This window comes from Myotis brandtii, unplaced genomic scaffold (genome assembly GCF_000412655.1).
Source record: "Myotis brandtii unplaced genomic scaffold, ASM41265v1 scaffold17, whole genome shotgun sequence".
Taxonomy (NCBI): Eukaryota; Metazoa; Chordata; class Mammalia; order Chiroptera; family Vespertilionidae; genus Myotis; species Myotis brandtii.
In genome coordinates, this window is record NW_005356259.1 from 1260082 (window position 1) to 1285450 (window position 25369).

A 25369-nucleotide genomic window follows, 5' to 3' on the forward strand; every position below is an offset into this window, starting at 1 on the left:
TCTAGGGCTCCCCACAGACGTGGAGACCATCCTCTGAGCTCCATGCCTTAGGAGGCCCCAATTAACATTTAAGTACCAGATATTCTACAGAGGCTGGTGCTGGGACCTCCTGCTCCCAAGACATCGGAAGCTGCCTAGACAGGAGCACATACAGTTATTCCCCTAGAAGACAGCTTAGAGCCAGCAAGGCCCCTCATGGCCTAGCATACTTCATGGTTACAGGAGACAACCTGTTTGTATGCAAGAGGCTGAAGTTCCTACTCACTCTTCCCCCAGGATGTGTTACGCATGTAGGAGCATGGACCACTGGGTAATGCCTGAAGGCCAGGGGTTGAGCAGCAGGTAGGATTGAGAAGTTGGGGTGAATGCTCCTAGAAAGACCTCAAGCCTGGAAAGGCTTGCTACCTACTTCTGTGTTTTCTCTTCTTTGCACCCCCAGAAGTGGCCTCCACTCCAGGTGAAATGCGAGGCCCCTGCTCACACCCATCTGCTGCTTGGCCCACTCCTCCCCCAATGGTGGGACCAGCAAGGCTGACAGGACAGAAATTTCTGATGGTGACAATGACTTGCACCCCAGATATGTACAGGGTGTCCCAATAAAATGTGTACACACACTTTAACAGCTGATAGCTCAATTTTGAAGATGAAATACATTTTAATAAACACTGCCTTTATTATTATTCAAAGAATATGCATACATTATATATCCCAGAAACATCAGGGTCCATGGAGAGAGGGGATGGTGTGATCCACTCTCCCCCCTTTTACATGTACTACTAGAGGCCTGACGCATGAAAATTAGTGCAAGAGTAGGCCTTCCTTCCCCTGGCTGCTGCCAGCACCGGCTTCCCTCTGGCACCCGGGACCCGGGCTTCCCTCCTCCAGCCACCTGCAGGCACCCAGGACCCAGGCTGGCTTCCTTCCAGCCCCGGCTTCGTCAGGAAGGTCATCCGGAATGACGTCCTGAAGACGTCTGGTCTAATTAGCATATTACCCTTTTATTATTATAGATAATATTTGATCACTTCAGATATTTATTATGATCTTCATTTTACTGATAAAGGAGACTGAGGCCCAGAGTAGTGAAGTCCCAGGATAATCTAGGCAGGGCAGCCACCCATGTCTGTGTGGGTTTTGCACTGTACGAAGCTGCTCATCCACTTGGCCAGCCACCCTTTTTCTAATCCCCACAAAAGCCCCTCACGCTGGGAAGTCAGGTGCTTCCCCACGCTGGTGCACCTCGCGATGGAGAAGGCAGGCTTGGAACTAGGTGTGTCTGATTTCAAAGCCTGTCTTCCTAGCCATTGTCCTAAGCTGTCCTGCAACGCCCTCCACACCCTATGAATCTGAACCGAGACAAGGCACAGACGCTCGATGCAGTCCGGCCTGTCCGCCCTGATTTTAGTTACTCACTTCTGGCCACTTCTACAATTCATCCCAGTCAGCTTGCTCATCTCTCCCCCACTGCTAACTGGCCTAAGGGAAAGTCCGACATCCTTCTTCTCCGGCTCATCGCCTCTTCCCCCGGGTGAGAAGCAAGGTCCCAGCCCATTATCCAAGTCACTGCTGAAGATGCTTTCAGCTTCTTGGTGGGCGCTGGGAGCTCTGCTGGGAGTCCCTCTGGCACCCCTCTGGCTGGCACGACCCAATCTTCTTGTTGTTGCTGCCTCTGCTGCCAGGACCACTGGCCCCCAATACCCAGGTCTGCCCACGTTTTCCCACGGAGGGTGTGTTGTGTGGAGGGGATCCAAAGCTATGCAGAGGCCAGGAGAGCTGATGCCCGGTGCTTCCTCCCCGACCACCAGGCCTGACCCCCACCACAGAATATTATTAGATTAATCTGGCAGATTTTCTTGTTTACCAGGCTCAGCGGTTGATGACCCCGTTTTCTGTTTGCTTCAGATGTTTACAAATTGGCTTTCTGAAAGTTTTCCCCATTTAAAAAAATATATATATTTATTCACTTGTCAGGATTCATGTCATTAGTACCTCCTGTCGGGTGCATCACAACAGGACTTTGTGGCTCTACTTTTGGGCTGATTCTTCGTGATTGCCTGACTCGGCCTTCAAGGATGTCCCAAGTATTTCTTCAACTTAAAGAATTTAAATTTGATATAAATGATGTCATGATCGCAGCCCCCAAAATGCATCCATGAGACCCAAATAGAATTCCTTCTTTGAGAGTCTTTTAAAATAGGGTAAGTTTTAGAAGGCAAGAAACTGGGTGAGGTGGCCCTTTCAAGGCCCTGCCAGTGAATCAGAGGTCCTCAGAGTTCTGCACATGGGCCTTTGCCAGAGGAGCTGGTGGGAAGAAATCAAACAGCTGAGAACTCTCATCAGACACATCACCCACAGCACAAATGCCATATGCCTTCAGGCTCCTGCCTGTCCAATCCATCTTGCCCCTCGCTGGTAAGTGGAGCAGGGTTGGCAATGATTTCTGCAGGACTCAAGATCTTCTGAAGCTTTCTCTTCAGGCTTATCTGTTGATGATAAGAGAATAAAGCCTGGTCGCCAGGGGAGCGCAGCTGGCTGTGAGCCGCTGGCCGCAGGACAGCTGGGGGCACCGTAAGATGTTTCACCTCTGCCTTTTGCTGGCACCGCTGGACAGGGAGGGGCATGTTCTTGGTGCCAGGAGAAGCCTTTTCTTAAAGCCTTGGTCCAGAAAGATTAAAAAATAAAGAAAGAAATGCAGGCAGGCCACGCACACAGGAAGAAGACACGGGCAGCCAGAGCAGCACAGAAGAAACCAGGTAGATGTGCCCCCACATAGCAAGGAGGAGGGAGGCCGTTCTCTTGGGCGGTAGGATCCCTTCCCAGGACGGAGGTGCAGCGATAACAAGGAGATAACTACTCCCAGTGTATCAGACGCCGCAGGGGAGCAGGCTGCAGCCCGGCTCCCTGAAGGAGTTCATCCCCAGCGAACAAAACAGGCATTATGAAAGCAGCAGGGGACGAGTGGGCACTCACCTTTCCCTTTCAAATACAGCTCCTCAGAGAAAGGACAACAGTGAGCTGATGAATGCAGCTAATTGTGAGGCTTCTCGAAGTGTGTACATTCACCGCTTAAGACTGAGAGGGAAGGAGCTTTTGGGGCTTTGGCGGACCCCAGCGGTAACCACCCTCCTGTGTGTCACCTAAGCAAACAGGATAATAAATGGCTTAGTTAGTCATCTAAGTGTTGCCAACTACCCACCCCTCCCAGCCCCTAACCACACACGCGGTGTGTGAGTGACTGTGATTAGTCACAGGAAAGGGGGAGATGCCTGAATGGGAAAAGCAGGGGTCAGAGTCTTTTGGCTTCTTTCCAAACGGAAAGAAATTAAACCTGTTATTCAGGGTCACTGTCATGTGGAAAAGGCTTACCTGCCCAGGCTGGGGCGCTGCTCTGGCCGGGAAAGGTGATGGCCAGGAAGTGAGGGAGGTAGGGAAGGGACCGTGGGAGAAAGCAGACACCCGTTCTTCGCTGATGACTTCCAGGCAGCCACACTCCCAGGTGTAGACACAGGCAGGGATCTGTGTGCGAGCCGAGCAGGGGCCGGGGCTATCAGCAGCTTCTTATGTCAGCAAGCTCGCTGCTGGAAAAGATGGGGCCTCTGGGATTGGTTTTCCACATTGTGCGGCACCATCTTGCCATCATTTCCTCCTTTGTTTATCCGCTGGGGCTGTTGCCAGTGGTCGTGAAGGAACGAGGCTGAATACTCTAAGACGCATGGCTAACATCTGTGCTGGGGATGATTTTCTCTTCTCTCTCTCATTTCTTCTGGGATGTGTTTGACCCTTCCCACTGTCACTGAGCTGCCTGCTTTCCTTCCTTCTCCTAACGTCTCACACAGGCCAGAGGCAGGTTACCTTAGAGGGGAAGCCCAGAACCTTTGGGGGAGAGAAGGGTCACCAAGGAGAAATGATCAGGCCTTCACTCTGTCGGTAGCCCTTCTTCATTAGCTCGTGGGCACCCTAGATTCCCACCCACAGCTCAGTCTCCCTTCTTGCACTTCCAAGATGTGGCCCACGTACCTGGCATCAGGGTGTTTACTCAGGGGCTCAACTCCTTACTGACCCACCTGGTCTATGGAATCCTTCAAAACATTCTTTTTTTAATCATCACCCAAGGATATGCTTTTGCTTTTAGAGAGAGGGGAAGAGAGAGAGAGAGAGAGAGAGAGAGAGAGAGAGAGAGAGAGAAACATCGATCAGTTGCCTTCTGTACATGCCCCGACTGGGATTGAACCCACAACCTAGTCATGTGTCCTGACCGGGAATCGGTCCCGCAACCTTTCAGTATACAGGACAATGCTCCAACCAACTGAGCCACACTGGCCAGGGCCTTCAAAACATTCTTAATCATATTTTTTCCTAACACCTCCCATTCCAACCCAATAAAACTCAATCCCAGAGGGCTGTGCGTCTCAGCCTCTCCTTGTGGCTGATGGGCTTCGATCCCACACCCAGCCTACAGGCACTCGGATCGAAGTCCAACAGGAGTCCTGGAAGCATTAGCCGCCGAGTGTATGAGTGGGCCACACTCGTTATGCAGTGGAGAAAATTCCAAATTAGAAGATCAGTCACAGGTATTAGCTGGCTTGGCTCAAGCTCAGTTCCTAAGTACAGTTGGGAAGAAGCATCACCAAAGAGATGAGTCAACTGTTGCTGTTCCATGGCCGGACCCTGTGCCCGGTGCTCTCCCGGCTGCCGTAAGGAGCACGTTGGGGCAGAACATTGACTTTAGGGCAGAAACGTACTGCCCTGTGAGCATTTGAGGACCACTTCGCTCAGCATTTAAATTTATTTCAGTTTGTACAATTGTTCTGGATTGTTCTATCCCAACGTCGCCTGCTGAGCTCATGCGTGAGTACTCAACACGGACCCAGGGCATTTCTCACAGAAACCAGAGGCCTTCCCTTTACGCACACCGGCTCGTGCGACAAGAGCTAGATCTGGAACTTAAAGTCCCCAACTTCCTTTCCTGAACTTCCTGGCTTCTCTAAGAAGTAAGTCAGAGAAGGCCACTCAGGTGCTAGAGAATCGTGCCACCTGGCTAATCGTCCGTGTGTTCACATCAACATTTGACGTTTAACTTATTTTCCAAAGAAATTAAAGTCAGCAGATCAAAACAAGGGTGACAAATAAATCAACAAAAGCTTTTAAGCAGGCTCTAATATTTTTTTAAGTCAGTACACATAAAATGTATCATCATAACCATTTTTTATGTACACTTCAATAGTGTTAAGTACATTCACACTGTTGTGCAGCCAATCTCCAGAACTCTTTTCATCTTGCAAAACTGAAAAACTCGCCCGGCCAGTGTGGCTCAGTGGTTGATTGTCGACCCATTAACCAAGAGGTCACAGTTGGATTCTTGGTCAATGCACATGCCCAGGTTGCGGGCTCCATCCCCAATAGGGGGCATGCAGGAGGCAGCTGATCAATGGTTCTCTCATCATTGATGCTTGTCTCTCTCCCTTCCTCTCTCTGAAATCAATAAAAACATATTTTTTAAAAAACTGAAACTCTGTACCCATTCAATAACAACTCCCTATTCTCCCCTGCCCTCGGCCCCTGACAACCACCATTCAACTTTCTGTGTCTATGAACTTGACCATCCTAGGTGCCTCATATAAGTAGGATCATACCATATTTGTCTTTTTGTGACTGGCTTATTTGACTTAGTATAATGTCTTCAACATTCATTTGTGTACCAGAACTTCCTTTCTTAGGCTGAGTAATATTTTGTTGTATGTATATACCTCATTTTGTTTATCCATTCTCTAGCAATGGCCACTTGGGTTGCTTCCACCCTTTGGCTATTATGAATAATGCTGCTGTGAACGTGGGTTTGATATCTTTTCAAAACCCTGACTTCTCTCATTTGTGTCCTTTAAAATTGAGTGAAGGGATGATCCTAGAAGAATTCCATATTCCATGGCTTTGCATTTTTTACCATCAGGAATGCAGCACTAATTTCACCAGGTAATAGCTTTATAGCCTCTCAGTGTGCTGACTTTTCAAGGGCTTCTTGTGCTGTTCTTCAGCAATATGTGAGTGCTTCGAGAATTGCCATTGAATAGAAAGTAGCGTAAGTTCAGCTCAGTGATTGGGATGCTGTGATCGAGGGTGATTGTCAGCGACTGGGTGGATTGCTAAAAACCACTGTTCCACTTTCCCCTCCCATGGGGCCTGAAACCCCAGAGCGCCCTTCCCGGGGCCGGGAAAGCATGTGGTCCTAGGGGGAGGTTGGCGAAGTCCAGCCACAATCTGCCCCACCACGGAGAAAGACCTAAAAATAACCTCTGTGATCCTGTTTCAGAGTCGGAAAAGAGGCAGGGGTTGCTGAAATAATTTCATGAACAAAAAGATCAAAGAAATGATCTGTGAATAAATCTTAGAGACGGGAGAGGCCAACCAGCCATGTGGACAAATAAGATTCCTCTCCTGACAAATCTCTCTTTCTGCCCTGCATTGTCTGCAGGCTAAGCCATAGTCTAGATCACTTGGCATTCAAGTAGCTAAGTCGGCTCGCAGATGATTGGGGGGCTGAGGGCTCAGTGTTCCGCCTTCCTGCAAGGAGGAAAGGAAATCTAGTTCAGGAACCAAAGCAACGCTTATTCATCTTATCTCATCTTTTAAAACCCCAGACAGAGTCCTTCCCAGCCCCCCAGACAGAGGGTCCTCTGGCGTTAAATGCACAGAATCAAATGCATATCCATGACAGGAGAAATGGCAGGGGAGTGAGGCAAAGGTGACAGATACCGAAGAGCAAACATACACCTTTGTGCTCTGTCTTCTTAAAATTCATCCTCTCACCTGCCAGCCTTGAGACTTGCCTATTTACATAACTAGCTGCCTAAAATGGAATATTAGATAATGTTACATGGCGGCTCACTCCATTGGAGCTCATCCCCAGGATGTGAGCCTGATCCAGGAGTCCTCCGACAGCCTGCAGCGTGGCTCGCTGGCCTGCAGCCATGCCTCCGTGTGGTGTGAGCCTGTCAGCACTCCTGAGCTAAGCAGATGTCAGGCCCGATCGCCGATCGCCAGCGGGAGACCAGCCGAGCAGCGTGGGGGGGTGATTCAGCAAGTGGCACGTTGTGGCACACTGTCTCCAGGAGACAAACAGCATCTCCTCCTGGCTGCACAGCAGGCACCTGGTTCTCCCCAAGGTGCCGTCTCAGAAACAGCCAACATGTAGGGACTGGGAAGGGGGAGCTGCAGGATCTATGGGGACAGCGGGTCTGAGAGGTAATCCGTCAGCTCTGATGCCATCCCTGGCACCATGCCAGCCTCGCACCCCCTGTGGGTCCTTTTCGAGGCACGAACCTCCTTCCCATCCAAACGGGAGTCATGCTGCTCACTTATAGGAGGAGTATAAATAAGTGATAAGGAAGTGTTCTATCATGATAAGCGAGTGTAGGTTCTCAGCGGACCAGATGTACCAAAGAAGGCAATTGTGTGTGTGTTTGTTCGTTTATTTTCCAGCGTTCCGGTTCCTGTAGTCAGTTTAGAGAAAATTCCTAACCTAGTGAAGGCAGATGGTGCCAATGTCAAAATGAACTCTACAACCACCGCTGCGGTCACCGCCTGCTCCACCTCGACCCCGGCTGTCTCCGCCCCACCCTTAATTAAGCCGGTCTTGATGTCCAAGTCAGTGCCACCTTCCCCAGAGAAGATCTTAAACGGCAAAGCAATTCTGTCCACCACAATAGACAAGAAACACCAAAATGGCACCAAAAACAACAAGCCTTACAGGAGACTTTCAGGTACGTGTCTGTGTCCTTCGAGTCTGACTCACGATTAGACTGAAATTGAGTCATATCTGTAACCAAGGAGTGATGTGTTCTTATAATTAAGCAGGTCTGTTTCATTTTAAGGGGGGGGGGGGCGGGGATGGCAGGGGGACATGGAGCCAACCTGCAGGCAGGACCCCCACCTAAAAACGCAAGCAAGAGCTGGTTCTCCTATTCCCGGGCCGGATGAGGCTCTCGCTCAGCTCAGTGCTTAGCGAGTTACCCTAGGATGCTCTGCACCTACCACAACAGTCTGTGGATTCTGAGGGTCTTACTATCGTGCTGACCGGCTGAACCGCCCCTGGGTTTTGTAGAGGCCTCACTGCCATGAAGTCTGACAACCTCCGTGACATCTCACAGTAGCTCAGGGCAGGCTTGGGACCGTCCCATCAGTGACTGCTCCACGGAAGGACACAGCCTCTGTCCTTTGGCCTCGTTGGTTTCCGGGTTGATTCTGCGGTCGGGGCGGCAACTGCCTTTCCCAAGTAACCAGTTGGAATTTCTATTGGGGAACACTCAGGTTCACACCGCAGATGGGCTGGAGGGGACATCTCTTGGGTGTACTCCTTGGTTGTCTGAGCCGGCACATGGGTGCCTGGAAGGTGCACACGGCCAGTCTTTGGGGCAGTGGTTGTCTCTTAGGGGCCCCCATGTGGATGACGTTTGCTTTGGATGTGTTGTGAAACTAAATCTAGCCGTTCCGCTTTTTCCAAAAGACCAAAATAAGCTTCATAACCATGGGAATTTATCTAATCTTGACGGGGGGGGGGGGAAATATATATATATATGGCCACCCTGTGAAAAATAAACTATATCTTCTAGTATGAGCATACTTATTTTTTAAAAATATTTCTATTGATTTCAGAGAGGAAGGGAGAGGGAGGGAGAGATAGAAACATCAATGATGAGAGTCATTGATCGGCTGCCTCCTGCACGCCCCACACTAGGGATCACACCACACTGGGGATCGAGCCCACAACCTGGGCATATGCCCTGACCGGGAATGGAACTGTAACCTCCTGGTTCATAGGTGGACACTGAACCAGGGAGCCACGCCGGCCAGGCTGAGCATACTTCTTAAGCACCCCAAACATTTTGGGTCATTTTTATTTTTTACTTCATATTTATCTCTATTTTAGCTTTCCTATCTTACATCTGTAACTTTTTTTAAAAAAATTATTCTTACAAGTACCTCAGCCCCAAACACTCAAGTGACAAAAGCATTAGACCCCAAAAACCTCCTCTTGTGCTGCTCACCCACGATCAGGAAAGGGAGGTAGAGCCTGGTGTCCCCTGTGCGTGGTGAGCCTCCCTGTGTGGACGGGAGCCCCCGGCGCCTGGCTCTCCTCCAGGATGGGAAGTGGGTGGCAGCGTCCCAGGGAAAACACAGGCCTGGCGGGCACAGTGTCCCCGGGCTGTGGCTCCTTGTAGCAGAAGCATGTCCAGGGCTTCCAGCCTTTACCCCATTCGGCCGTGGTTTGGGGATTTTTTGTCCGCTGTTTGGTTTTGCATTTTGTTGGTTGTTTTGTCTCAGTGGGTCTTTTGCTTCTATCTCACTTTCACATTTGGCAGCCAGCTCCTGCCCCCAGCCAAACAACCTGCTCAGTTCCAGGCCAACAGGAGGGCTGGTGTGGGCCTGGGCACCGGTCTGACTCCGACAGCCCCAGGGACAGAACTCCCGGCCAGGCTCTCCTGGGTGGGCAGAGAGGACTCCTAGGAAATGGGCATCTCCAGATCTAGCCATTTCCATTCTTAAAAGTGAAGCTTTAAAAAAAAAAAAGAAGAAGAAGACAAAAGAAAAGGGGGAAGGGCATTTTGATAGCCAACCAGGTCATCTGTCTTGGATATAAGAATGGTTTTGTTGCACACATTATTATGACCACCATCACAACCACCCCATGGTCCCCCAAACCTTTTTTTTTTTTTTAAAGAATAGTTTCTTGATTTTGAAAGAGAGAGGAAGGAAGAGGGAGAGAGAGAGAGAGAAACACCGTTGTAAGAGCAGAACATCCATTGGCTGCCTCCTGCACACCCCTTACCGAAGATCGAGCCCACAACCCGGCGCTTGTGCCCTTGACTGGGAATCGAACTGGCAACCTTTTGGTGCACAAAATGATGCCCAGCCAACTGAGCCACACTGGCCAGGGCACCCCCAAACCTTTTTAAACAAATAGAACACATTCATGGAGTATGCTCAGTGTTTACTCCACTAGTTTCAGACAGTGTTTCAGGCGAGGTAACTTCTTTTTAGTGTGCAGCTATTCAGGGTTCTTAAGGACACCACCAAATTTATAGCACTTCGCTCACCCACCCCAGCATTCTCCCTGAACGCCCAGAGGAGCTGTGTCATTCCTGCTCTGCAGGAGGCAGGTGTTTGCTGGGCGCCTGCCAGAAGCAGGAGGCACCTGGGAGGTGGAACTTTAAAGCCTACGGGGAGGGTCCTCAAGCGGTTGCCTGCCCTCATTTTCCTGGGGAGGAGAGCATTTTTGTGATCCAGAGGGGAGAAAGGATCCAAAATGGGCCTAAAAAGAGAAAGTTGCTTAGAAGCAAACTCGCAACATGACCCCTCCACAGTCCAGTGGGAAGGCAGGCGGTGGGGAAAGCCTGGCCTCCCTGCAGCCACCCCATTGGCAGCAACAGGCCTGTGCCGGGACACGGCAGGCTGAGGCTGCGAGACGGGCAGGTTCTGCCCTCGCTGCACCTTTCCGTTTAGATCTACGAAAGGCACACACCCAGACTTCTCCCCTGCCCCTGCCTAGGGCACCGCCAAAGTGTTCCTGAATCTGGTCAACTGTTTTTCTGGCCAACAAGGCTGTCTGGAAAGCCTTGTGCTGAGCACTCTGCAAAGCAGGAGAGGGGCAGCGTCACTCCTGACAGGTCAAGGAACACTCTCCGCCTAAATGGCCAAAGCCAGCAGGAAGGCAGGTGGGGCTGGGGCGTTGTGACGCGCTCTTGGAACCGCCCAGGAAAAAGTGGCCCTCGGGCCTCAGGTGGCTTCCCTGGTCTGCTGTTAGCCATGCCAAAGGGCCAAGAACCTGGAGAAGCTTTTCCAGTGACAGACAGTGTAAGAGCCGTAGGGCTCCTCCTCCCCAGTGCCCGCCCCACCCCCTGCCCTGTGCCTTGTGCTGCGGTCCCCCATCCCTACGAAGCTGGCCTAGGGGACTCTGGGTTCAGAGGGGTGCACCATGTTCCCCTGAGCGGGTTCTTGAAGCATTTTAGCAGTCGGTGGAAAAAAAACAGATTGCCTGACAACGTCTCACTTGTTGGTGCAAATGTGCATTTTTTAAATGTAGTCTTAATGCCAAATCCTATTTAGTCTCCTTTTTTCTTATATTTTTTGTTTGTTTCTTAAACCAGAGAGAGAATTTGACCCAAATAAACACTGTGGAGTATTGGATCCCGAGACAAAGAAACCTTGCACAAGATCCCTCACCTGCAAGGTATTTCTCTTTCCATAAAAAATACTTCCTGCTCTCGCTGGGGCCTTTGTCGAAATGTTTGCATGCCACTCTCTGCACACGGCAGGGTGTGGAACCTAGACATGACCCCCAGCTGTTCTTTGTAAGGGAAATGCTTTCTTCTCTTCCATGGTAGCAGAGTGCCTGCCTCAAGCTGGCTGGCTTTTTAAGAAGGGAAAAAAAAAAAAAAAAAAAAAAGGCTTCCCCTGTTACTTGTGAGGCCAGACAGTAAATTGTATTTATAGGCACTCACAGGCGGTTCTGAGCCCTGCTACGTTTTAATGTATGCAGGAGCGGCGGCGGCAGCGGCGGCGGCGCCCTGAAAGGCAGTCCTGCCGCGCCCCCGAGCCGGCCACACCGGGGTGGCCAGGGCCACAGCTGACCGAAGGCGGCTGCCGCTCGGTAGCCCCAGCCGCGTGTTCCATACTGAACTGCTAGTGCTTCTTGGGATCGAGGCTGTGGCCCTCTCTGCTTGGTGGCTCTGTGTGCCTGGGCCACCGCAAGCCTCCCACCTGCACCTGGATTAACTCTAGACTCTCTCACGCTGGCCTTTCATCCGAGGGGCTCTCCTGGGCTCTGCGCTGAAGCTTGTCATCTTATGCCATTTTTTGGAGGAAGCTCTGGCTTTTTGACACCAAGGAGAGTAGAGCATGGTTGCATCTGTGTGGTCTCTGCCTCTTCCCAGCCACAGAACGGGAGCTGTTGCCTTGAAGTTGACTTTTCAAGCACCTCCAAATTCCCATGAATTGCTGTGTCTGAGATGGAGGGCCCCGGGAAGCAGGTGTATGTGCTGATCAAAGAGGCTGTGCTTTTCATCTCTCTTGTCCTCAGACACATTCGCTAAGCCATCGGAGGGCAGTCCCGGGCAGGAAAAAGCAATTTGACCTCCTTCTGGCGGAACACAAAGCCAGGTCCCGAGAAAAAGAAGTTAAAGATAAAGAGCATCTTCTGACCGCAGCGAGGGAAGTTCTTCCAAACCAATCTGGGCCGGCACAGGACCCTCTGCCAGGATCTTCAGGGAGCTCTGGGCCAGAACCTAAAGTCACATCCCCTGCAAAATCCAGGCCACCTAACTCTGTGCTTCCTAGGTAAGTCCCCTCCCCCACCCCAACCCCTCCCCCCCGTGGTGATAGAGGCCCAGAGTCCTTGGTCAAGTGGCTGCCTTGCTGGGTTGCGTGTGCTCCGATCACGTGTTAAAATGGAAGCCGTCATACCCGCCTCGTAAGGCGGTTGTGCACTTTAAATGAGATCTTGGGCGTAAGGGGCTCGGCCATAGCGTTCAGCGGATTTTACTGCTGTCATCATTGCCATCGTTTTCTTCATCATCACCCTTCATGGCAGATCTCTATCAGAACAAGAGTGAGCTGAAAAGAAATACCTGGATGGCACATCAGCCACCGGGCAGCTCTCCGGGCCGCCTGGGCGGTTAGCTTAGCTGGCGGTTCCTGGAGCAGAGAGTGCGGAGAACCTGGGTGGATGTGGGTATCGGCACATGTAGGAGCCCGTCTGACACACATTACTTTGTGAATTTTTACCTCCAACCCTCCGCTGACCCAGGCGAAGGGGAAAGTGGCGTAACAGAGGCTTTTTGCTCTGTATTCTCCTGCACACGCAGAAAGCTGAGCCACCTGTCTGTGGCTTTATTTCGTTGTCCTGGAAAGAAAGGAAAGAACAGGAAAGAGAATTAGAACCCATTTGGATTAACAGTGCTTTAAAATCCACACGTGTGTTCTGAATGCCACCCTGAGCAGCAGACCGCCTTCCAGGGAATAGGACAGGGAACCCTCGTTCAGAAATATTAAGCACAGGGGTACAGAGATGATGAACGAAACTAGGTTCTGCTTTTCAAGAATTTCGTTTAGAAGATGAGATAAGACTCAGATGTTCATAAAGCCATGAAAAGGAAGCATTAATGATACCAGGTGAGGGGTGCAGGCCCTGGTATTGCTTGATAATTTTTCGTGTATTCTGTGTGCGTCCCACAGGGTCCGGTCAGCGAGTGGGCTGTGAGAGTGGGGTGTAACAGGAGGGGAAGGAGTTGGTTCTTAAAGCAGCAGCAGATACTCGGTGGCCGTTGCTGCTGATCCGCCAGCTTCTCGCCCTCGTGCCTTCCACGTTGGGACCAGCCTGACCCAGTTTGACGGTCAGAGTCCCTCTGTAGGAACGGCCGGCCTCAGCCTCCGGATTCAGGGGGAGTCACAGCCCTCATGCATTTCATCACAACCGTTGTCGTGTGTTGTCATCCATTTCCATGCCCTCTCCTTGCCACCTCGCATTTTACATGATCCTTTTGTGATTGCTTCTGAGTGTGGTGCGGGGTGTTGGTGAAGGGGGTTGCCCTTGCTTTAGAGTTGAGGAGGCAGTCCTGTTCCAAACTTCTGGGGAGGGAGGGCTTTGATTCTGCCTACGGTGACTTTCAAACTTCTTTGGGACTGCAGAACTTTTTCATCCCCACAAACCTTTACACGGTACCCACAGAACAGCAGACCTGCCTCCGCCGAAAGCCAGCACAGCCCTGCTCTCATCACTCATGTTCCCAGAGCCTGCTGACCCCCTGGCCTTCTGAGGGATCACCTCGTGTCCCCCAGGGACCCCAGGGAACCCAGTTTGAACACCCTCTCTAATATACGCTTTTGACTAATGGAGGCACTTCTCACCCAAGCAGTGGTACCTGATGAACCGAGAAGCCAGAGGGCAGCCGTTAAAAATATAAAGCAAGCAATGGAGCCTTAGTAGTTTTGTTTCCTGTTCCTTCCTGGCTGATTTTCAGAGGAATGTTTGTCATTAGAGAAATGCAGGTTTACGTGTTCTCTTCCGGAAGCAGAAAGAAGAGTGAGGTTAATCAGCAAAAGGGATGTCTCTGAAAGGAAGGGGGCGGCACAGGAGAGCATTACAGATGTTGCTAACAATAATTTTTGAGGATGCTTTTCAAATTTGGCATAGAAACCAAAAAACTCAGGGTGGCCTCTGGTTCAATGTCAGTGGGGAATGACACCCTCTTCCACTTGTTTTACAATAGGATGAGACACCCCCATGCAATCAGAGATGTAAGAAGCATGATCAGAATTTAATGTTATAATCACATAAAACTTAAAACATTTATTTTACTTATGATACTATATATATTTCAATTACAGTGGGGCCTTGACTTGCGAGTTTAATTCATTCCATGACGGAGCTCGTAACTCAAATTACTCGTATGTCAAATCTTAAAGTGAACGAGTGAGACACGTGATGCTGGGCTGATGTTGTGGCGTTCACTGTGACGTTCGCTGCGCCAACTAGCGGTGGGGTATCTGAAGCTGGCTCGTAACCCGAATTTTAGCTCGCAACTCAAAGCAAAAAATCGGCCGAGAGACGGCTCGTATCTCGAAAAACTCGTTAGTCGGGACACTCGTAAGTCAAGGCCCCACTGTACACTAATTATCTACAATGGGCCAAAAAAATATTATCATACATACATGGAATTATCGTAATCCCTTCCCAGTCATGAATTCCTTTTCTTGGAAATATTAATGTGTGTGAATTTATTTCTTACATATCGTTTTGATAACCTTGAAAACATTTCAGCTTTCATATTCTTGAATTGCAACCCATTCTTGTCAGGGGTTTCTAAAAAGGAACTTGGGTCTAGAATGGGAGAAGTTAAAGTTAGAGAACACGGGTCAGAACAGGATTGGAAGCGCATACCTCAACTCCATGTTTACTAAGGAGGTGAGCGTGGCCATGTTTCTTAGTCTCTCTAGCCTCGGCTTGCTCATCTGTGGAATGGAGCTGGGAAGGATTTCGTGAGATGAAGTACCACGCTCTATAATAAGTGCTGCGCTGATGGCCGCTGTTAGTAAGTGGTGGTGACACTCAGTGGGAAAGCAGTGTGAGTAAACACAGTCCTTGGTGGGACCTGATTTCCATTTGCCCGTCCTCGTGCCCTCTGTCCCCCAACCTGGGGGCCCTGAAATGGCATGCCCACCTGCTCTGTTTCTTTGTCCCCAACTCCTAAGGAAACAGATTACTTGCCCCAAAGAGCCCAAGGGCTATGGATGACCAGCCCAGCCCTACCATCAGGACTCTGTTGGAAAAGGGGAGGAGGGCAGAGGGTCAAACTGGGCTCTGACCCCGGGGAGGGAGGGGGAAAGGTCAGCTATGGGACCCAGTGCTGACAAAATCTGGGCACATGCCCCTCTGTCTTGAGAAAGCTCACACATCTAATCTTAAAGCATAAAATGGCAAAATCCATTGAATTTTAGACTGACAAGGGGGCAGTGGGCAAAGAGAAGGTCCTAGATGCCTGAAAAAGGACAGAGTGAAAGCAACTTCAGTTGTGACTAATCAGGATAGTGTTACTGCCAAATTATAAGCCATTTCTCTCCTTGACTTATATTTGTCCCTGCGCTTTTTCTACATTCATTTCTCAGTATGGGGAGGCTTTGAAGTCTCATTTCCACCTCTTATTAGCTCTGCAAGCAATTTCCTCATCTGAGAAATGTAGATAATAGTTAAATGCGCAAAGGCAGTGGGTAACCTGGATGAGAAAGTGTGTGTGACAGGCCTAGCACATAATAGGGACCCGATTAAAGTCATTACCTTGTGCTCTCTTCCCCGAAGCACTCAGACGGGCTGGTGCCCAGGCCTCCTCACAGTGGTGGGGCGAAGACTTCCTTTCAGTTTCCCTGAGTGGAACTGAACAGGGACCATCATCACACACATTGTCTTTAAACCACATTGGTAAGTGGAGAGGGGAGGGATGAGGTGGTGTGGAAGGAGGAAAGGTGGATGGCAGCCTAGCAAACTTGAGTGACTTTTTTTTAATGTATTTTTATTGTTTTTTCAGAGAGAGAGGAAGGGCGAGAGATAGAAACATCAGTCAGCTGCCTCCTGCATGCCCCCTACTGGGGACCGAGGCCAAAACCTAGGCATGAGCCCTGACGGGGAATCGAACCAGCAATCTCTTGGTGCATGGGATGATGCTCAGTCCACTGAGCCACACTGGCTGCGCTTGAGTGGGTTTTTCAATACCTTCTCATGACTCGTTGCCCCATTCCTCATCACTTCTCACCAAGCCGTGGTTTTTCTGAGACACAGGCTGGTTCCAATGAACTCCGTCCCTCCAGGTCCCACCCTGGAGTGCAGTGATCAGAAATGGGAGGTCTTGAAAGCATCTGCCATTCCATCATCGCCAAGAGGGTGCATGCATCCTGAATGAAACAAGCCTGAAAAGGAATAGATTCAGCTCTCCTCTCGGTGTGCCTGTGTACATGTGTGCCTGTGTACATGTGTGCCTGTGTACATGTGTGCCTGTGTACATGTGTGCCTGTATACATGTGTGCCTGTGTACACATGTGCACACCATTATTCACTCATGTTTCTGTCTTTGTCCTCTGAGCTGATTTTGCTCTAACACAGAGTTTCCATGCTTATCTTTATTCTCCAGTATGCTCCCCTTATCTCCTCTCTTTTACCTGACAACTGGAACTTACTATTGAGTGTTTCAACCCTTTTTTTTTTCTCTTCTTTGGAGTAAGGAAAGGTTTATTGATCAAGAAGGTGCCAACCAAGAAGATGGGAGCCCTAGTGGTACCTCAAATTCATCTTAAGAAAGCACCGAGTTCGGGCTTTTATGTCAAGGGGAGGGAAGTGGGAGTGGCGAGAGGTGATTGACCACCACAGGCATCTGGGCGCTGCCAGTAGGGTCTGAGGAAGATTGTGCTGGTTGCTGTGAGTCCAGTCTCCGTCTCAGTGTTCCTGCAAATCATCGACAAACAAACCACACTTACCTTATCTCCTCAAGCCGCATACACAGTTCCTTCAGTGATGAGCAGGTCTATATGCCAGACTAAGCGGAAGCTGTTAGCCAGGAGGCCATGGGGACAACGCAGGCTTGGACAGGTGGAGTCAGAGAGGCTGCGCATTGCACTCTCTACAGCTACCCCTTTTGTGTAGTTTATTCCTCAATATTGAGGGAAATAGGGGGACCAAGTCAAGGTTCAATTAAGAGGGAAGATTAGCTTTGTAAGATGGAGTCAGATCTGTCTGCCATTGTGCCCCGTTTATCTGGTTCTTACCATTTCACATGCTCACCTCTTCCATAATAGTCCCTAAGCCTTAGAGGGGGCATTCTGAGTGTTCAGTTTAAGCAAAGAACAAGGGTTAACTTTTATTACTATGTCCCCCGGGACCCAAACTATGATGAGTTGGCCACTGCACAAACACTTCCCTGTTCAGCTAACAAGTAATCTAAAGCCATCCTGTTGTTTAAGGACCCACATGCCAAGGACTCTGCAGGGGTCTGTTCGAGTCATAGAGTTTAAGCAATAGAACAGGCCAAACATAAGAATTACTAGGCATCAGGTGCTCAGGTAAACTGTCTATGTGGCTTACACCACATCAGTCACTAAGATTGTTGAAGGATGAGTTGTAGTGCTTTCTCTGAAGTGTACATTGTGTAAAAAAAAAAAAAAAAAAAAAAAAAAAAAACTCGAAAAACAAAGGTATATTATAGTTCCTATTGAAACAATTTTCTTTCTATAATCACCCCCATTTTTACCAAAGATAGCCAAATTGAGACTAATTTATCTGCAAAATAAGTCTCGTTTCAATAAACGTGGCCTGGTGATTTGTGTAAGTTCAGCAAGAATGGTAATTAGCCATATAGGCCTCTTTAAAACTGCTTAGCTGGAATTTTCCTGAGGAATCTTCAGATTGAACTTGAGCCTCACAAGGCTAGAGGCCAAGCTGCGTACTTGCCATCAGATTCTGTCCGCAGTACCTACAGGTTTTGGCGAATCCTCTCTTCTCAGAGTCCCCAACATCCCCTGAGGTTCTTTCCTTGCATGTCCCAGGAAGCAATCTTTGTTCCTCACCTGGAAAGCCTGCTGTGAACCATGTAAACTGAGTCCCAGGCTGTTTTCCCAAAGGGGCTTTTATTGGCTTCCCAAGTCAATCTGAACCCCTCAAAGCTTTCTGGTCCAAGTCTATGCTGCCTCTCTCATACATGATGTTCTCGTCAAAGCCTTGGTAATAAAACCAATCTATTCTTATTGAACTTATGCAAATAATCACATTGCCATGAAAATAAAAATACTCCTTAGTGTATTCTGGAGGGATCAAGCAGTGAGAAACAATAAATGCTTCAATTCTGCTTACAGAGGTATAATTCACCAAATTGCTAAGTCATAGGTAAACAAGTTTTCCCTTTATCTAGAAAAGAAACCAAAAAAAAAGATTAAAAAATCAGCAATGTCAAACAAAAAGTCATAACAATTATAACCATTCTCATTAGCACTGGGCTATTTGTTGGGGTTTTTTTTTTTATAGCCATTCTGACAGGTATAAGGTGATATCTCATTGTGGCTTTAATTTGCATTTTTCTGATGATTAGTGACATTGAGCATCTTTTTATGTCTATTCCTCATCTGTATGTCCTCTTTGGAGAAGTGTCTATTCATGGCTTCTACCCAGTTTTCAGTTGGATTGTTTATTTTTTGATGTTGAAATGTATGAATTCTTTATAAGTTTTGGATATTAGCCTCTTATTTAATGTATCATTGGTGAACATGCTCTCCCATTCAGTGGGTTGTCTTTTCATTTTGCTAATGGTTTCCTTTGCTTTGCAAAAATTTTTTAGCTTGACATCATCCCATTTATGTATTTGCAGAAAAGCTAGTCTTAATAAATACTTAAAGTATTAGGACATTTCTAATCTCATGAGATAAGAAGTCCAGAGGTGAAAGGGCACCAGTCCCCAGAGATCAGGAGTTGGCTCAGTTTCTCTGCTCTTTTTTCAACCCACACTCTTCGCTCTCCAAAGTCCACAGCAAGATGGTTGCAGCAGTTTCAGGCACAGCCAGGTGAAACAAGATCCAGTGAAGGTAGAAACCACCTTTTCCTTGTGTCTTTTTTTTTTTTTCCAGAGAGGAAGGGAGTGGGAGAGAGAGATAGAAACATCAATGATAAGAGAGAATCATTGATTGGCTGCCTCCTGCACGCCCCACACTGGGGATCAAGCCCGCAACCCAGGCATGTGCCCTTGACTGGAATCAAACCTGGGACTCTCCAGTCTGCAGGCCGACGCTCTATCCACTGAACCAAACCAGCCAGGGCCCTTGTGTCTTTTTAAAGGTGAGAAAAATCTTTACAAAAGCCCTTCCCCAGCCCTGACTGGTTTGGCTCAGTGGATAGAGCGTCGGCCTGCAGACTGGAGAGTCCCAGGTTTGATTCCAGTCAAGGGCACATGCCTGGGTTGCGGGCTTGATCCCCAGTGTGGGGCGTGCAGGAGGCAGCCAATCAATGATTCTCTCTTATCATTGATGTTTCTATCTCTTTTAAAAAAGCCCTTCCCCAAAATATATTTTTTCTTTTCTTTCTCATGCCCTTTTCTAAACCAATCATCATTAGCAAGATGAAACAGATTTCATTGTTGGTTTGGGAGTTAAATGAAGGCTGGGAATTCATCATCATTTTACCATATTTCTGCTGATCTTTTTGTTCTTTGGAACTAATGCCTTTTTTATCCCTTTACTGTGATTTTAGTAGGATTTTGGGAGGGAGACAAAATAAGTGTTCAATCTATCTGCCCAGTTAATGGGACGTCCTTCCGCCACTTTCTCACACAGAAAGTATCTGTACTACTAGCTCACTTTCTTTTTCTTTTTTTCTTTTTTGTTATTAAATTTTTTCCATGTACAGAGGTAAGAGTATAATATAATGAACACTCTTATACCTAGTTTGAAGAATTGTAATATTCAGATTTTCAATTATATTTATTTTATCTATATTTTTATTATATATTTTGAAGTAGATTGCAGATACCATGGCATTTTTTAAAATATATTTTATTGATTTTTTACAGAGAGGAAGGGAGAGGGATAGAGAATTAGAAACATCGATGAGAGAGAAACATCAATCAGCTGCCTCCTGCACACCCCCCACTGGGGATGTGCCCGAAACCAAGGTACATGCCCTTGACTGGAATCAAACCTGGGACCCTTTAGTCTGAAGGCCGACTCTCTAACCACTGAGCCAAACCAGTTAGGGCAATACCATGGCATTTTACTTCTAAAGATTCCCAAATGAATCTTTAAAAAGTAAAGATTAACATAGGGGTGCATATATTCTTTCTGATTGGTGTTTTCAGGATTCTTTTTTTTAAATATATTTTTATTGATTTCAGAGAGGAAGAGAGATGGAAACATCAATAATGAGAGAGAATCACTGACCTGCTGCCTCCTGCATGCCCCACACTAGGGATCGAGCCCGAAACTCGGGAATGTGCCCCGAGCGGGAATTGAACCATGACCTCCTGGTTCATAGGTCGATGCTCAACCACTGAGCCACGCCAGCCCAGGCCAGGATTCTTATGATATATTCCCAGAAGTGGGATTTCTGGGTCAAATGGCAGTTCCATTTTTAATTTTTTGAGGAAACACCATACTAGCTACACTAGTCTGCATCTCCACATCTTCACCAGCACTTATCATTTGTTGATTTGTTGATGGTAGCCATTCTGACAGGTATGAGGTGATACCTCATTGTCATTTAAATTTGCATCTCTGATGATTAATGACCTTGAGTATTTTTTCATATGTCTCTTGGCCATCTGTATGTCCTCTTTGGAGAAGTTTCTATTTAGATCCTTTGCCCATTACAAAGCTAAGATCTGGAAATAGCCCAAATGCCCATCAATTTGAGTGGATAAAAAAGATGTGGTGCCCTGGCCAGTGTTCTCAGTGGTTAGAGCGTTGGCCTGTGCACCAAAGGGTCTAGGGTTCTATTCCCAGTTAAGGTTACATACCTGGGTTGCAGGTTCGATCCCTGGTCCCGATGGGGGTGCACCAGGGCCTCATGAGGGAGGCAACCAATCAATGTGATAGACAAATCGATGTTTCTCTCTCTCCCTTCCATTCTCTCTAAAAAAATTTCCTTGGGTGTGGATTAACAACAACAAAAAAAGATGTGGTACATTTACACAATGGGATACTATGCAGTTGTAAAAAAAAATGATCTCTTATTCTTTGAGACAGCATGGAGGGAACTGGAGAATATTATGCTAAGCCAGTCTGAGAAAGACAAATATCACGTGATCTCACTTATATGTGGAATCTAATGAACAAAATAAAGTGACAAACAAAATAGATCCTGAGACATAGAAGCATGCAACAAGCTGACGAATCTCAGGGGGAGGGGGGTAGTTAGGGAAGAGATTAACCAAACAACTTATATGCATAACCCATGTACACAGACAGTAGTTCAGTGAAGGCCTGGGGCAGGGATGGGAGCAGGATGGAGGGGCTCATTGCAGGGGCGGGGGGGTGGAGGAAGAGGGATATCTGTAATACTTTCAACAATAAAGATATTTTTTTAAGTAAAGATAATTTCCTATGTAATGATGCTGTTATTACACTTAACAAAATCCCGCTGACTTATATCTCCTTCAGGGCAGGGAGGTCCTATCATGTTGGGGAAGGCTTCAAAAAGAGCCTACTAGGGGACTCTTTCCCCTCCCCAAAGGGAGTCTGTGCTGTGAGATTCTTTCCCCTTCTCCGCGTGGGAGTCTGTGCTTGTTCTTCAATAAATTTCCACCTTTGCTATACCATCTTCCATCCGTGGATTCATTCTTCGACTCTGATGGACAAAGAATCCAGGAAACCATCCTGCCCAGGGGAACACCGCGTGTTCCAGTCCAAAAATCCCATAGCGGAAGCATATCTGTCTTCTGTTTCTCTGAACTTGTAAAAGGTTCACCATTAGACTGCATGTGCTGAATTGGAACTTTTTGTTGTTTCTGAATAAACCCATTTTTGCTGGAGAAATATCTGGCTATCTATTTGTTAAAGGCCAACAAGTTAAATAAACTATGCAGCTTTTAGAATGTTAAAAAAAAAAGAAGAAGAAGAGCCTACTAGAAAGTTTGGAAACAACTTAAATGTCCATCAATAGACTAGTTAAGTAAATTGAGATATATCCATACTGTGGAATACTGGGGAGTATTTAAAAATATGTCATAGTTCTATACATGGAAATATTTCTACATTATCACTAGTTGTTGTTTTTTTTAAAGTGTAGCCCTGGCCAGTGTGCTCAGTGGTTAGGGTGTCAACCGACCCACCAAAGTGTTGTGGGTTCAATTCCAAGTCAAGGGTATGTACCTGGGTTGCAGGTTTGATCCCCAGCCCCTGTTGGGGACTTGCAAGAGGTAACCAATCAATGTGTCTCTTTCACATCTCTCTCTCTCTCTCTCTCTTTCTCTTCTCTCTCTCACCACCTCCCTCCCTCCCTTCCACTCTATCTAAAAATCAATGGAAAAAATATCCTTGGGTGAAGATTAACAGAACAAAAACCATGTCTCAAAATAGTATGTACAGTGTGGCCCAATTCTTGCTTAAAAATGCATGTGCCTGTGTATGCACAGTAAAGAAGTCTGGAAGGATATAAATCTAAATGGTAATAGCACTTGATCTTGAGTGGCAGGATTATGGATGCTGTTTTCTTTCTTTATACATTTCACCAAAAACGTTTTACTAGTTGGGCCTTTGGCTGTAAACAGGCAATAGAGTAGTTGCCCCTTCTGATACAGGAGAGTAGGTATCGGGGAATGCAGCTGGGGAGATGTGGTCTTTGGACTGTAGACTTGTAACATGCAAAGTGCCTGGCATCTTTGTTTTATAAGTATGGGAAGGTAATAGTCAATAATAAACTGTCCTACTAATGGAGTTCTTGTAATAACACTGAAAAACTGTCTGTGGCTTTCTTTGGGGGATCTTTAGGTTTTTTGTTTTTTATTGTGGTAAAATATACATAACAAAATTTACCATTTTATTTCTAAGTGTACAGTTTAGTAGCATTAAGTACATTCACATTGTGGTACAACCATCACCACCATCTCCAGAACTTTTCATCATTCCATACTGAACCTCTGTACTCATTAAACACAAACTCCCCAATCCCCTCCACCCCCAGTGCCTGGTAACCACTATTCTCCTTTCTGTCTCTATGGATTGGACTATTCTAGGTACCTCATAGAAGTGGAATCATACAATGTTTGTCCTTTGTGATTGGATTATTTCCCTTAGCATAATGTCTTCATGGTTCATCCTTGTTGTGGCAGGTATCAGTATTTCATTGTTTTTTTTTAAGTCCTAACTAATATTTTGTATGGATATACCATATTTTGTTTATCCATTTGCCTATTGATGGTCATTTGGCTTGTTTCCACCTTTGTGGCTTTGTTTTTAAATGACTGTGCTTTCGGGATCTGGTTTGAACTCAGGTATTTCACACCTAGAAAGATTTTGTAGCACAGAGAATCCAGAGGGAGACAGAGTAACAGTGCTGCTTCATGTGACTTGAAGGAGCAGCTTTCAAAGAAGAATGCAGAAAACCAGTAATTTTTAAGGATCTTGATTTTTTTCTCCAAAAATTCTTTTTCTCCCTATCTTTCTCCTGGGTCAATCACCTAATGAAAGTAGAGAAGCAGTAAAAACAACTGACAACTAACTTTGACTCTTTCTCTTCTAACTCTTCTCCTGATGTGATGTTTTTGTTTTGTTTTGTTTTTTACTGCTCAGTAAGCATGTAGTTCTATCTCTTAATGTGACATTGCTTTTCTATGAGCTTAGCTATAATTTAGATGAGTTCTGTTGGATTATTTATACACATGGAATTCATGTATTCCTTCATTGAGAAACATATTTCTTCAACATCAACTATGAGCCAACTGTGCCAGCAGGAGGATCTAATGCCTTGTCGAAAATTAAACGTTCAGCCCAGCTGACATGGCTCAGTGGTTGAGCGTTAACCTATGAACCAGGAGATCATGGTTCAATTCCTGGTCAGGGCATGTGCCCGGGTTGTGGGCTCGATCCTCAGTGTGGGGCATGCAGGAGACAGCTGATCAATGATTCTCTCTCATCACTGATGCTTCTTTCTCTCTCCCTCTCCCTCTCCCTTCCTCTCTGTAATCAATAAAAATATTTTTTAACGTAAACGTTCATTCTCAGAAGATACAATTAAACTCTGTGGCATATTAAGACATTATTAATATCTTAATAATATTAATATAAATACTAAGAAACTGACCTGGCTGTGGGATAAGAGACTTGTGGCCCCTCATTGGGACAATCGTTTTTCATGCCAGTATGATAACAATCTCATAAAGCCAGAGTTTAGTAGCAAAAAAAAGTGTTTGTAGGGCTGTCTTTTGTCATGATTGATATTTTGTCAATTGGTTTGAACTTGTTTACCGGGTTGACCTTCCTGTGAAGTTCCACCTTCAAAGAGAAGCAACTACATGGCAAGTACAGATAACGTACATGCAAGTGGTTGAACGGTTATGACTGACCTCGCAGAAGACTGTGCCGCGTTACTGTATTTCACGTTCCGCCGGCACTGTGGCCTTTCCCCTGATGCCCCGATTCAAGCAGGCCACAGCCTCGGCCCCACCAGATCTGTGGAGAGCTGGTCGCTGCTGCCCTCTCAGCCTGAGTGTTCCCCTGGTGCCAGTCTGCCCCTGCCCTGGAAAGGCTGCTTGGGCTGCCTCCTGCGCTCTGCTCGGGGCGCTCTGTTACCTCCGAAGGGTTTATTCTGTGTTCTCTCTTGCCCTTAGACCATCATCTGCAAATAGCATAAGCAGCACCACATCTTCAAACCACAGCGGCTGCGCCCCGGAAGCCCCTGTGCCCCCCGCTGCAGGTGACCTCGCCAGCCGACTGTCAAGTGATGAAGGGGAGATGGATGGTGCCGACGAATCCGAGAAGTTAGACTGTCAGTTCTCCACCCACCACCCTAGACCTCTTGCGGTAGGCCACCGGGCATCTCCCTCCACGCATTTCCCTTGTGCTTCGTGGGCATGTAGGTGATGGTGTCAGAGGGCACACATTCCTAACGGGAGGGATTCAGGACAGTGTTTTATGGGAAGGCTTAACCTGAGATTGAATGATTGCCTTAGAAATACCCTTGAAAATCACAGAAAGAAAGTGTCCCCGGCAGATTATAATCCTTTAAACACCTGAGTGTTTGTGGCCCACCTTGAAGCATTCGTGCTTGAGAAGCGGTGTTTATGTGAGTGCACCGGGAAGCGGACCTTCTGGCTTTGCCCATCTAAGAACGGAGCCTCTGATTCCAGGAGTTAGT

The 25369-nt window shown here is 47.4% G+C and overlaps 1 protein-coding gene across 11 annotated transcripts in view; it reads left to right on the forward strand.

Annotated features, from left to right (window-relative positions):
• Positions 1-25369, forward strand: part of ATXN7L1 (ataxin 7-like 1) — a 224667-nt gene that overhangs the window by 183208 nt on the left and 16090 nt on the right. For all 11 annotated transcript variants that reach the window (XM_014536936.1, XM_014536938.1, XM_005862875.2 and 8 more), the window contains 4 exons: positions 7477-7757; positions 11142-11224; positions 12074-12330; positions 24843-25035. In XM_014536936.1, coding sequence (XP_014392422.1) covers positions 7477-7757; positions 11142-11224; positions 12074-12330; positions 24843-25035 — 814 coding nt within the window. The remainder of the gene's footprint in view (positions 1-7476; positions 7758-11141; positions 11225-12073; positions 12331-24842; positions 25036-25369) is intronic.